At 44.0% G+C, this 13,339-nt stretch overlaps 1 protein-coding gene across 1 annotated transcript in view; it reads right to left on the bottom strand.

Moving 5' to 3' along the window:
- Positions 1–11,758, bottom strand: part of PPIH (peptidylprolyl isomerase H) — a 40,000-nt gene extending 28,242 nt beyond the window's left edge. Inside the window, exons 1-5 of the mRNA XM_066606737.1 lie at positions 11,635–11,758; positions 8,983–9,047; positions 5,358–5,381; positions 3,788–3,832; positions 2,471–2,513 (exon numbers count right to left, since the gene is read on the bottom strand). Of these exons, the coding sequence (XP_066462834.1) occupies positions 2,471–2,513; positions 3,788–3,832; positions 5,358–5,381; positions 8,983–9,047; positions 11,635–11,700 (243 nt within the window). The 5' untranslated portion in view covers positions 11,701–11,758. The remainder of the gene's footprint in view (positions 1–2,470; positions 2,514–3,787; positions 3,833–5,357; positions 5,382–8,982; positions 9,048–11,634) is intronic.
- Between the last annotated feature and the right edge of the window lie 1,581 nt (positions 11,759–13,339).

Raw genomic sequence — 13,339 nt, 5'->3', positions numbered from 1 at the left:
CTGCATTTTTTCCACACGTCTAACACTTTTGCACAGTAGTGTACGGACAGACAAATACAATTCACACGCAGTGCCTCTTTTTGTCTATTAAAGAGATTGGTGCACAATTACCTGATCTACAGACAGGCCAATTCACAATGTGTAGGGGATAAACAATCATATATATGATCATCTATCCCCCATACATTGTAACATAGTATGTTAGGCTGAAGGAAGACAATGTTCATACAGTTCAGCCCATTTCCACCGCCCCTTGTTGATCCAGAGGAAGGCAAAAGACCCCAATAAGGAAGAAGCCAATTTACCCCATTTTGGGGGGAGGGAAACCTTCCCGACTCCATAATGGCAGTCAGAATAATCCCTGGATTAACGTTTGAAATTTTCTACCAAACTCTAAGACCGGATCAACAACCCGCTGGTCACCTAATGTGTATATCCTGTAATATCATAGCGCTCTAGAAACACATCTAGTCCCTCTTAAACTCCTCTTTGGATTTTGCCATCACCACGTCCTCAGGCAGAGAGTTCCACAGTCTCACTGCTCTTACAGTAAAGAACCCCCTCTTCTGTGTTGATGAGGAGACCTGCTTTCTTCTAGACATAGAGGGTGCCCTCTTGTTAGTGTCGCAGTCCTGGGTATAAACAGATCATGGGAGAGATCCCTGTATTGTCCCTCATGTATTTATACAGAGTTATTTGGTCGCTGTTTTTTTCCAGGGTGAATAATCCCAATTTGGATAGCCTCTCTGGGTATTCCAGTCCTTTCATTCCGTTTATTAATTTAGTCGCCCTTCTTTGAACCCCCTCCAGCACTATAACATCTTTCCTGAGCATCGGTGACCAGAACTGTACACAGTATTCCATGTGAGGCCTGACAAGTGCCCTATATAGTGGAAGGATAATGTTCTCGTCCCTCGCCCCTATACCTCTTTTAATGCACCCCAAGACTTTATTAGCTTTTGCAGCAGCTGACTGGCATTGATTGCTCCAGTTTAGTCTACAATCCACTAGTAGTCCAAGGTCTTTTTCCATCTCACTTTTCCCTAGCAGTACCCCATTTAGTGTATATTGGTGACATGCGTTTTTTCCTGTCCATGTACATAACCTTACATTTATCAACATTGAACTTCATTTGCCATTTTTCTCCCCAAGCCCCCAGTTTATCTAGGTCAGTTTGTAGCCGCACATTGTCCTCCGTTGCATTGATTATCTTGTATAATTTTGTGTCATCTGCAAATATCTATATTTTGCTGTGCAGTCCCTCTATCAGGTCATTGATAAATATATTGAGCAGAATGGGGCCTAATACTGAACCCTGTGGCACCCCACTAGTGACTGTGGCCCACAAATAGGAAAAGAGAGTAACAGCAGCACTCCAAGTTGAAAAACACCACTGGGGCAAGGCGTCTCTATGCAAAGCCTGGATCCGGGACCTGACTCCAAAGGTCCACCATAAAGTGCAGATGAAGAAATAGAAGTCATCCAGGCAGCATCCGTTAAAAGATTGCTTCTTTATTCAGTGCATAACTTCACAGGTGAGGTAAGCAGCAGCTACGTATCGACCCTATGCTTGAGAAAGACCCATGCATAGGGTCGATACGTAGCTGCTGCTTGCCTCACCTGTGACTGTGGCCCAGTCAGAGTACGAACCATTTATTACCACCTCTGCTTTCTATCTCTGAGCCAATTCTTTACCCAATTACACACGTTTTCACCCAATCCGAGCTGTCTCATTTTATATATCAGCCTATTATGTGGCACGGTGTCACATGCTTTAGAGAAATCCAGATATACGAGATCAATAGACTCTCCCAGGTCCAGTCTAGAGCTTACTTAATTGTAGAAGCTGATCAGATTCGTCTGACATAATCGACCCCCTCATGAACCCATGCTGATGAGGAGTTATTCCGTTGTTTTCCTTGAGGTAATTTAGGACAGTGTCCCTAAGAAACCCCTCAAATATTTTTACAATTATTGAAGTGAGACTTACTGGCCTGTAGTTACCGGCTCTCGTCTGGCCCCTTTTTTGTATATTGGAACCACCCCGGTATCAATAGTGTCCCTAAATATAAGAAATAGTGGCCTGCCTCATCACGTCACTTAGTTCCCTTAGAACCCTTGGGTGTATTCCATCTGGGCCCGGTGATTTGTCAATTTTAATACAGTTTCATCAGTGTTGCCAGCACACAAATAGATAAGCAGCTGATAATGATTTTTTTTTAGCTGCGCAAAAGGAGCAAATGGCCAAAGAAACGAGCATTAGCTTGTTCATAAATTGATTGGGTGCGGTTTCACAATGCCAGATGTTCAAGTGAATGCCTTTGCCTAATCATCGGGCCGTCTAACAGACCCTTAAGAATATCACAGCTGCCACATTTACTTATTGTGTTCTTTTTGGTCTTCACTTCTAAAAAAACAAAACAAACTACAGTGTAAAAGTAATTCTGCCAAAATAACGTGTAAAACTCACATTAACGAAGTCTCCTCCTTGGATCATGAAGTCTTTTATTACCCTGCAGGGATGAATAAATGGAGAATACAAGAAGTGAAAATCCAGAGAAAGGATAAATCACAGATCAGCGGCCTCACAGCCACGAGACACAGCGATGGTCTTTATAGAGCAGTAACCGGAGATTTGCTACCTTGTCAAAGGATCCTGTTACTACATGATTGATTCCTTGGACTTCAAGGTATAAAAACTAAGAAAGCACAATATATGGGACTCCGGGACACAAAGAAAATAATACGGATTTCTGATGAATAACCAAGTAATCGTCATTAACCCCTTAACCCCAAAGGGAGTACATGTACATCCTCCAGGTACTGAGTTTCTATGAGCGGGATTGGGGGCAGATCCCACTTCATACACGGCAGACACCTGCCAGCAACAGCCGCTATGAGAATTGATGTTGATCACAGCTGATAACTCGTCAAATACCCCAATCGGATTTTGGGGGGGGGGGGTCTCGACTAGACCCCTTGCTTCATTTGTATATTAAAACACTATTAAAGAACTTATTTTGTTTAAAAAAATAAAAAAATCTAATAAAAAAAGTATTAAAATAAAAAGTTAGATAATGCAACTCTTATTTCTAGTACAGGAGATCCTCGCTCCCAGAGCGCTCTGGGTAAAAGAAGACATGCAGCCTCTTTAAGGAAATAAATGCAAGGCAAAACTCCTTACAAGTATTTACACCTCAACCACCGGAGAAACTCTTTCAGATGAATGAAATGTTTGAAAAAGTAAAATGAAATCAAACGCTTTAAAGGTACGGGTCAGTTCATACACCGGCAGATACTCCTTTAACAAAGCGCCAAACGCAGTATTCCCAAAATCAACTTTTATCAGCTATCCATCGGAAAGGTGACCATCTGATCAGTGGGGGACTCACCACTGAGATCCCCATGATCCCAACAATGAGAGTCCTGTGTCTCCCACGTCTCGTAACGGCAGGCTCGCGTTTCCTATCCGCAGTGGCATGGAGACTGAATGGAGGGGCAGTCGGACAACCTCGGTGCACTCCAGCCATTTCCATAGTAGGAGTACAAGCGCTTCACTATCTCCATAAGTCTCACTAAATATGAACTGAGCAGCATCACACATCCACTCACTGATCAGACCTTTATCGCCCATCTTGAGGATAGGCGATAAAGGTCAATTTTGGTAAAACCAGTAAAAGGAGGGCTCCAGGTATTTTAATTATACTTTAAGTGTTTATTGTACTTTTTTTGCAAACTAGACGGTCACTTTGGAATGGAGGAACCTGGTCAGTAAACTGGCACATACCTGTGAAAAGTGCTTCCTTTATACCCTATGGGAACACCATCTTTTCTGCAAGACAACAAGTAAGGTTATACATTAAATGGGTTTTCCAGGACTTAAACACTGATGACCCATCAACAATAGTTGATCGATGGGTGTCCTCTGCTCGAAACCCACACTGATCATCTGTAATCAGGCCTGCCGTCAGTGCAGATAGCTCCGTACTCATTGCAGCACCTGCCGTGTAGCCTGGCTGAGCGGTCCTGCGCACAATGAATGGCACGTAACCGTCCGTCTCTTCTTCTGCGTTCTGAGCAGGGGATACCAGAGCTGCAGCGCTGAAAAGACACCCTGGAGTAAGCGGTCATTTTTCTTTATTTCACACTATTCTAAGCCCATAAGCCCTTATTTAAATGTCCAAGAAAACCTCTTTAAACTCTATTACAAAGACCAATGCAGTTTAAACCAGGAATGTTACCCAAGTATACCAAGAAAAACTGGTTTCTACCCATAACCTAACCACCCACCATCTTCATCCCCCTTTGGGTCTCCCTACTTAATACATAAGCACATTACTATGTAAAGTATGCAGTAGAAAGAAAAACTTCGGCAGCATCCAGGGTGCAGATTAATATCCAAAGTTTTATTCCCCCATCACAAAAGAACAGGCAACGTATCGGCCATGTTGGCCTTTGTCAAGCTTGATCTTTAATCTGTTCTATTAATCTGCACCCTGGATGCTGCCGAAGGTTTTCTTTCTACTGCATATATTTTTTGGTGACAAGGATCCAATCACCGGTTACTTTGGCTACTGCATTATTTATGCCCAACCCCTGGAGGGATATACAATTTGTGCTGCTGTGGACCTGCTTTCTCTCTCCTTACTATGTAAAGTATGGTGGATCACAGGTGGCGAAGGCCCATTTACATACAAATGAAGCTGATAAAGTGTAATGGACATTACTGGCCATTAACACTTTATGCAAAAAGATCGCTAAAACATCCAATTTTTCAAAAGATTATATCTGCGTGTAAAAGGGCCTTAAGCCGCATATGGGAAGGGAGAGTCAGATGAATGTCAGCTAATGATTGGTTTGGTCCTCAGCCATTTTCCCTTAAGTCTACAGGTGCCTTCAGTCATGTCTAAAGGTCCATTTATACATAAAGATAATCTTTCAAATGATTGGAAAAGTGTTAATGGCCAGCAATTGCCATTAACACATTATCATCTTCATTTGCATGTAAAAGGGCCTCCATGAGCTGTTTGCAGAGCCCAGCGTGTGATTAATCCCACACAGCTGCATTGTGCTCGTTGGGGCTGCCGACAGGTCACAATGAAATCTCCCAGCTCCCGCTGAGAACACAGCGTGCGGTCTATTGAGAGATACGTTATCCCTCTGTGGCTGAAAGATGGATTTTAGGTTCACCTTAAAATCATCGTTCGGACGAAAAGTGCACGATGCCTGCGTAACGATTATCGCTCATTTTCGGTCATTTGAAGGAATTTTGAGTGGTAAACGTTACATGTAAATGGGCCTTTACACACTTCTACTGATACATGATGATTAGCGACTGACAGATAGTACATACAGACCTGAACTCTCCGGTGCAGAACTGCCTGAACAAGAAGAAATAATTTGTGTTAATGGATCAGTATCAATAAATAAAGTTCAAATACACCTTCTAATTCATGAAGAGGATCGATAATATTGAGCTGTAGAGGTCAGGCGTTATTATATGGTACAAAATACTGGATTATCTTGATAATGTGAAGAAAAAGTATAAACTCTATACAAGGGAACAGCTTTACATGAGAGCGGGCAGTACGGGTGCTGCCATATGGTGCCTCTGACCCCGTAGAAGTAATAATGCTAGAGGAGAATGCCTCAGCACCATTCGGACAGAGAAGAAACCTCCATATGGGACGGGAGGCACACAGTGGTCCACCGGGGCTGGACAACTAGTGTGTGGTGCTTACAGACTCTACAGAGCGGTAGCGTGCATGAGGTCCGTGTGATGTATTATAGCAGCAGGATACTCAGAACTAATCCACTGTTACCCCTTAAAGGACCAGCCTATTTTGAGCCAAGCATTTTTCCCACTGTCACGTTCCAAGAGTCATACGTTCTACATTTCTACTTTTCTGTTGATGTAGCACTGCGGGGGCTTTATTGTAGTGTAGAAAACCCCATAAGGTAGAAGTGAATACCGAGTCCAGCAATCAGCAACCTTCCTAAAGTAAGTTAGTGACTGTAACACTTTTAGGCTGGGTTCCCATGGGGCGGAATTGCCACGGAATTTCCATGTGGACTTTCTGCACGAAAATTCCGCCAGCAATTTATATCCTGAGATAAAGCAGCAAAGTGGAAGAGATTTGCAAAAAATATTGCCCACACGCTGTGGAGAAGCCGTTGCGGCCATGCCATAATGAAGCTGACATTCCGCGCAGAATTCAAAGCCACAGCATGTAAATTTTATCACCATCTCCCCTCTCTATGACGGGGGGGGGGGGGGGGGGGAGACGGTCGCAGCAGAATGCAGGCGCCAAAGCCGCTTCAAAACCCGTGCCGAACGGCGCGAGTTTTGAAGCTGCATTTCTGCTGCAGAAATCTCAAGGTATGTCCATGCAGTCCCGCTGTGGTCATTCCGCGAGTTGTCCACAGAATTTACACCCCATGTAACTGAAGCCTTAGGGTGCCTTCACACATCACGGATTTTGGTCCAGATTTGCACCATTTGCTAGATGTGCAGCAGATTTCATTTACTCAATTGAAGGGGTGAAGCCGTCTGTGGATCTGCAGCAATGATAGATTTTGACATGCAACTTGGATTGCTGTGGAAAATCTGCACTAAATCCATTCCGAGTGATTGCACAGTTAGCGAGATCATCATCCCCACATCCAGAGGTGTAACGAGGAGCCCTTGAGCCCCCCGATGCAAAATCAGTAACAGGGCCCCCTATCCACCATGTGCCATTTATAACACTGGTGTCTTGGTATGGGTCATTCCGTGTCAGTTCAACCAACGCTCCCGGTCGACCATCTCAGATTTCAATGAAACTTTGCACAAAGATAGACCCTGACCCTAAACTAAGATAGCCAGAATATTAGGCTTCAAAGTGCTTTGGTTCACGAGCTACAGGTCTTAATCTAGGGGGTTGTCATGTGATTACAGCGCGCAACCTGAAAAAAGTGGCGATTTCAATCCATTGCCAAGCCAGTTCTAATGACTCTAGAGCAATGAAACTTCACACACTAGGAGAACTTTTGGTGCTGAATCCAGCTAAGCTCCTCAGACTGCCACTCTTATCATCATTCTGCCACCATTGCATGTCAAAGTAGCTGAAAAATTCTATCGCGCAAAATAAAACTCATATTTTAAGCAGTAATAACTCCTAATCAATGCAATCCAACTCAGCTATGAATTTATCAATGTGTACTCCATAGAAATGTTTCTCATTATTCCCATTATGGACCCAAAAGGATGCATAGCTCTTAAGATGCAATGAGTCAAAAATGGCAAAAAACACTTTTTTGCTAATTTTTCCCTTTTTCAAAGGCGAAAATCGGAATGTACTCCATTTTTATTTTTTTTCATTTTTGTTCTGTTTGGAAGAGAATTTTTTGCTCTTCAAGATTCAATGTTTTTCATTTTGTTCCCAGACCTTCTAGATGGGAAAATATCGATGCCTGTGAAGGTCCTATGCACTCGCGGAGGTCAAATAATAAAATAAGTGTAAGTTTTGCATGGATGTATAATTAGTTTAGAAATCATGAGAAGGTAAATTATTTTTGGAATGAGACAACTTTTTGTGCTCAAGAAACTTATGTGATCAAAAATTGCATGGTGAGTTCAGGTGAGCCACAAGCTTTGGCCTAAGATGGTCAGAATATCATTGAGTGTTGCATAATGATTGTGGTATATTACAGTGATCACTGGGCTTATTTAGCACTCTATCCAGATTGGATACTAAGATTATCTAAGGCTAGCATTTGTGTAATAAATAATATCTCTATCTATAAATAACTAGTTATTTATTACACAAATGCTAGCCTTAGATAATCTTAGTATCCAATCTGGATAGAGTGCTAAATAAGCCCAGTGATCACTGTAATATACCACAATCATTATGCAACACTCAATGATATTCTGACCATCTTAGGCCAAAGCTTGTGGCTCACCTGAACTCGCCATGCAATTTTTGATCACATAAGTTTCTTGAGCACAAAAAGTTGTCTCATTCCAAAAATAATTTACCTTCTCATGATTTCTAAACTAATTATACATCCATGCAAAACTTACACTTATTTTATTATTTGACCTCCGCGAGTGCATAGGACCTTCACAGGCATTGATATTTTCCCATCTAGAAGGTCTGGGAACAAAATGAAAAACATCGAATCTTGTAGAGCAAAAAATTCTCTTCCAAATAGAACAAAAATGAAAAAAAATAAAAATGGAGTACATTCCGATTTTCGCCTTTGAAAAAGGGAAAAATTTGCAAAAAAATGTTTTTTGCCATTTTGGACTCATTGTATCTTAAGAGCTATGCATCCTTTTGGGTCCATAATGTGAATAATGAGAAACATTTCTATGGAGTACACATTGATAAAGTCATAGCTGAGTTGGATTGCATTGATTATGAGTTATTACTGCTTAAAATATGAGTTTTATTTTGCGCGATAGAATTTTTCAGCTACTTTGACATGTAATGGTGGCAGAATGATGATAAGAGTGGCAGTCTGAGGAGCTTAGCTGGATTCAGCACCAAAAGTTCTCCTAGTGTGTGAAGTTTCATTGCTCTAGAGTCATTGGAACTGGCTTGGCAATGGATTGAAATCGCCACTTTTTTCAGGTTGTGCGCTGTAATCACATGACAACCCCCTAGATAAAGACCTGTAGCTCGTGAACCAAAGCACTTTGAAGCCTAATATTCTGGCTATCTTAGTTTAGGGTCAGGGTCTATCTTTGTGCAAAGTTTCATTGAAATCTGAGATGGTCGACCGGGAGCGTTGGTTGAACTGACACGGAATGACCCGTATGTAACAGTGCGGCCTTTGGGCCCGGTAGTAACTGCTACCTCTGCACCCCCTATAGTTCCGCCGCTAAGATCATCATCAAGAAGGGTTATGAAGGTAACCTTATGGGGCAGAAATGAGCCACAAGTAGAGATGAAGAAATCAACTGGTCACCTAGCTCAGCGATGCAGAAGGCCTTACCTGAAATTTTCTGCTGATTTCGGTACAACATCTGCAAAAAGCTCCACCTTCATTCGACCGACTTCCTAGATATAGACAGAAAAATTATGAATATGGCAACACGATAAAAACTGATGTTATTCAATGTGTAAGAACTTAACCCAAACACATCTCTATATACTGTCTCCTACCAAAAGTAACCGGACACCTGAGCAAGAGGCAAAAGTAGTATTTATTTCCATGTGTTAATACCTAGTGGGGCTCCTTTGGCCCTAATGACATCAGATACACTGACATACTTTCTACATCAGCTGGTATTTCCCTCCATTCATCCTGCAAACATCTGGTGAGTTCTCTTAGAGAAGATGCAACACCCCGTTAACACTGGTGCGAAGAGCATCATCATTGGAGAGTTGAGCCATGGAAGAATGTTCCATGGAGTGATGAATCACATTACTCCATCTACAAACCAGAAGGATGTACCTGGGTGCAAAGGACGCCTGGGAAATGCCTTTTGCCCGGGTGTAATGTGCTAACAGTTAGATACAGTGGAGGCTCCATTACGGTCTGGGGATGTTTTATGTGACATGAACCATGAACACGGAGCTGTACCCGGACATCCTAGACAATAATGTGCTGCCAACAATGTGGAAATACCCTGGGAATGGTCAGCCATACTGCCAACAGGACAATGGCCTTGTCACACATCCAACGCTGTCTTGCATTGATTTGAGGATATGGATGTTCCATGATTGGACCGGCTGCACAGAGTCCCGACCTGAACATCTCTGGGATGAACTGGAAAGTTGGGCCAGGAAATATGAATAATGTCCGTCTTCTTTGAGAGAACTTACCAGATATTTGCAGGATGAATGGAGGGAAATACCAACTAAAGTGCATCAGATGTTAGTAGAAAGTATACCATGGAGAGTATCCAATGTCATTAGGGCCAAAGGAGCCCCACTAAGTATAACATATGGAAATAAATACTACTGTGGATAGGTGATCAGTGTCAATTGTAAGGATACCCATTTAAAGGTAAAACTAGGTAATACGGACATGATTGCACCATTTCTGTCAATTAGAGACAACCGTCTATAATTCATGTCATAGATCAGGGGAGCACAATTTTTTCAGATATAAGGGCGACACTGAACCACTTCCAAGGGCCACAAGGGTATTCCCATCTGAGACATTTATGGTATATCCTAAGTATATGCCATAGAAATCAAAGTTCCACTTCCAGGACTCCCCCCCTATTGGGAGGATGAGGGTCACCTTCCTTCTCAATCAGCACTCCAGAGAGGAGGCGGCAATGCATGATTAAATCAGCGCTCCACTACAGGGGGATTCCCAGTATTTAGTATTGATCAATAGTTGATTCGTGGGGTCCGCCACTTGGGATCCCCACCGATCAGCTGATCCTCGAGCCCAGATGTCAGTACAGCCCAGCCGGACGTCCGCCTGCATCGGTGACCGGAGCAGGATGTGTAATAGAAGGCTTTGCTTCAATAGGAACCAATGAGAGTGAAGCCCTCTATTCCACTTCCGTCTCCGTCCACCGATGCGGCCGGCAGGCTCGGCTGTACAGACAGCGGGCCGGAGGTCAAATGATCGGCGAGGATCCAAAAGTGGCAGGACCCCCACACCAGCGCAACTTTTTTGCAGTGGGGAACAAGACTTTTTTTGCTCATGTTGACGTGTCGTACCGTACTTTTTCTGCCCGCAGGGCATCTCCTTTTGGTGCGGGACACAAATATACACCGATGGGAACGGCTGATTCCTCTATAGAGTTCCAGATGTGTTTTTTTTTTTTCTTTCCAGCAGAATTCCGGAGTATTTCACGCACGTCCTTGCATATTGCGCACGCCTCCCCCCCCCCCCCCAATTGACTTCTATGGGGACCTTTGGTGTGCCAATACGCAAAAAGATAGAACACATCCTTTCTTTTTGCGCGCGCCAAAATGTGAGGGAATCCATTGACATCGGTAGGTTCTATTCTCTGCGTATCAAAAGCGCAAATATGTCCGTGTGAAGCCGGCCTAAGAGTCAACGTGGTAATACACACATTGGGGTTTTACTTTACACGTCTCGGTGGTCCGGGTTTAAAAAACAAACAAAAAGGAAAAAAAAAACCACAGCGTCTCCCATGCTGGTCTGTATGAGAGTAGAGCGTACGCGGGCCACGCAAATCGGACGGCGGTGGTGTACTGTACAATGCGAATAGCGCAAATCAAAGGCGGCGCAGTTACTCATAGCAACCAATTAGCAGCTACTATTAAAAAAATGGCCTGTGAACAACAAGCGCCAGGATTTGATTGGTCGCTACGAGGAACCGTTCTGCGCTTCCTACGTACGACTTCTGGAAAGGGTTAAACCGCCACAACTGCAGCGCTATTAAACTTTATGCAACCCGAAACTTTAGTGCTCCCTCCCATCCTGGTACTTGTAGTTCTCCTCTCACATACAGTATAATAGGCCACAGAAAATGAATGAAGGTCCCATCCTTTTAGTGTTTTCCATCATCCCCGCATATAACATCCCCACTAAGTGCAGCAGACCCAACATGACGGCGGTGCACGCCGCATCTGTCACCATGGAGCCCCCTGTACAACCGCACATACCCACTATTCCTGCGCACATACAGGGTCTCCCCTGGGCTATGAGTATTACCTGTCCCCCGATACTGATATCGAAGAACACGATGGGATTGTTGGTATTAGAAGCCGGGACCGCCATGTCTGGTTCGGGCACGGAAAGCGAAAGAGCGCTTCACTTCCGGTGCGGTGACGCTGAGATTCTGCGCATGCGTCGTTTTCTGAGGCGCTCGAAGTGTGCGAGTATTTCTTGTGTCATACTTGCAAATTCCGCTAGGGGGCTACTTGTTGGACAGCAAGCAGTGACGAGATGACTAGCGGCCGCTGGGACTGACTGACCAATCACAGCGAGGGCGAAAAAAGGCGGGTTTTTACCAGCAGCGCACGCAGTGACCTCTCCCTCGTGAGGTGATGAGTAGGAGCTTGTTGTGAGGAGGAAACAGCCATAATTAGCCTCCAAATCACTGCTTCATAGTCTGCTGTTCTAATAACATCACCTCCCAACCATCAATATGACCAGTTAGGGCTCCTCCACATGAGCGTATTTGTGTGCGCAATACGCCGAGACTAGAGCCCATTGAGTTCAATGGCTTCATACACATTTACGTATTTTGCGCTCACATTTCAACTGCGCGAAATATAAATCAGGCAGCTTGCTCTACTTTACTGCTCATTTACACACCAAACGTCCCCATAGAAGTCAATGGGGGTGGGGTGCGCAGTCCACAAGGAGATCTGTAGTACTGTGTGTAATTCTGGAAGACATCTGGAACTAATTAGCTATATCAAGCGGTCTTGTTTGCCGCAGGCGAATGAACACGCCCTGCGGGCGGAAAAAAGTAGGGTAGAATACCACGATACAAGTGCAAAAAAGCGTAGTGCGTTCCGCAAAAACGCAGCGCTGAGGTCTGCATAAACGCCTCGTGAGGCTACCTCAGGGTGGTTCTTACAGATAACGACTATCGGCAGAATAGTGGCTCAAAAGTACAAATTGGAACGGCAGTCGTTCTGTGAAAACATGGCCGCCATTAGGGTGCTGAGCGATAACTGGCTCGCTACGGTAGTTGCTACTTGTTTTAGTTCAACTCCCATAGAAAAATAGTCGCTGGTTGATCAAACGCCTGGCGTAATGACACGGTCGTTCATATTTGAATGACTTGCGCACTAATTCGCGTGCAGATCCCTCTATGAACGATATCTCGGCGAACAACTAACGAACAGCCATCGCTATGTGTACAAGAGCTGCTGTTCGCAGGCTAACGGCGGCATTGAAGGTCCCACTTTCAATGGGAGTGATGTCTTCTATTACACGTCAGTGAGGAAGCAGAAGTGCGAGAACGGCTCCACACGGGTGGGAGCATATTTTTCCACACCTTTGTGCAATGCGCATTGTTTTTGCGTACAAGTGTATTTTACCGTATTTTTTGCGTGAGCAAAAAAACGCGCCAGCCGGCTCCCATCGATTTTAATGGGCAATACGCATGAAAATAAAACCAATGAGTTCTATTCACTGCGCATTCTGTATGCATAATATGCAGCGCAATTCTGTTTGTGTGAATAAGCCCTAAGGGCTCGTGTCCACAGGTGGATTTAATTTGCCAAAACCCGCGCAAGAGATCCGCAAATCAAGCCGCCCGTTGGAATGCATGGGCATCTGCAAATTAATTAAAGCATTGCGGATTTGATTTGCGGACCTTCTGGTCTGGAAAACAAATCGCAGCATGCTCCATGTCTGTGTGGATATCGCACTGACAGCTTACATTGAAGTCAATGGAAGACGT

This window comes from Eleutherodactylus coqui, chromosome 6, assembly GCF_035609145.1.
Source record: "Eleutherodactylus coqui strain aEleCoq1 chromosome 6, aEleCoq1.hap1, whole genome shotgun sequence".
In the NCBI taxonomy this organism is placed as follows: domain Eukaryota; kingdom Metazoa; phylum Chordata; class Amphibia; order Anura; family Eleutherodactylidae; genus Eleutherodactylus; species Eleutherodactylus coqui.
This window is presented reverse-complemented; position numbering and strand designations above follow the sequence as displayed.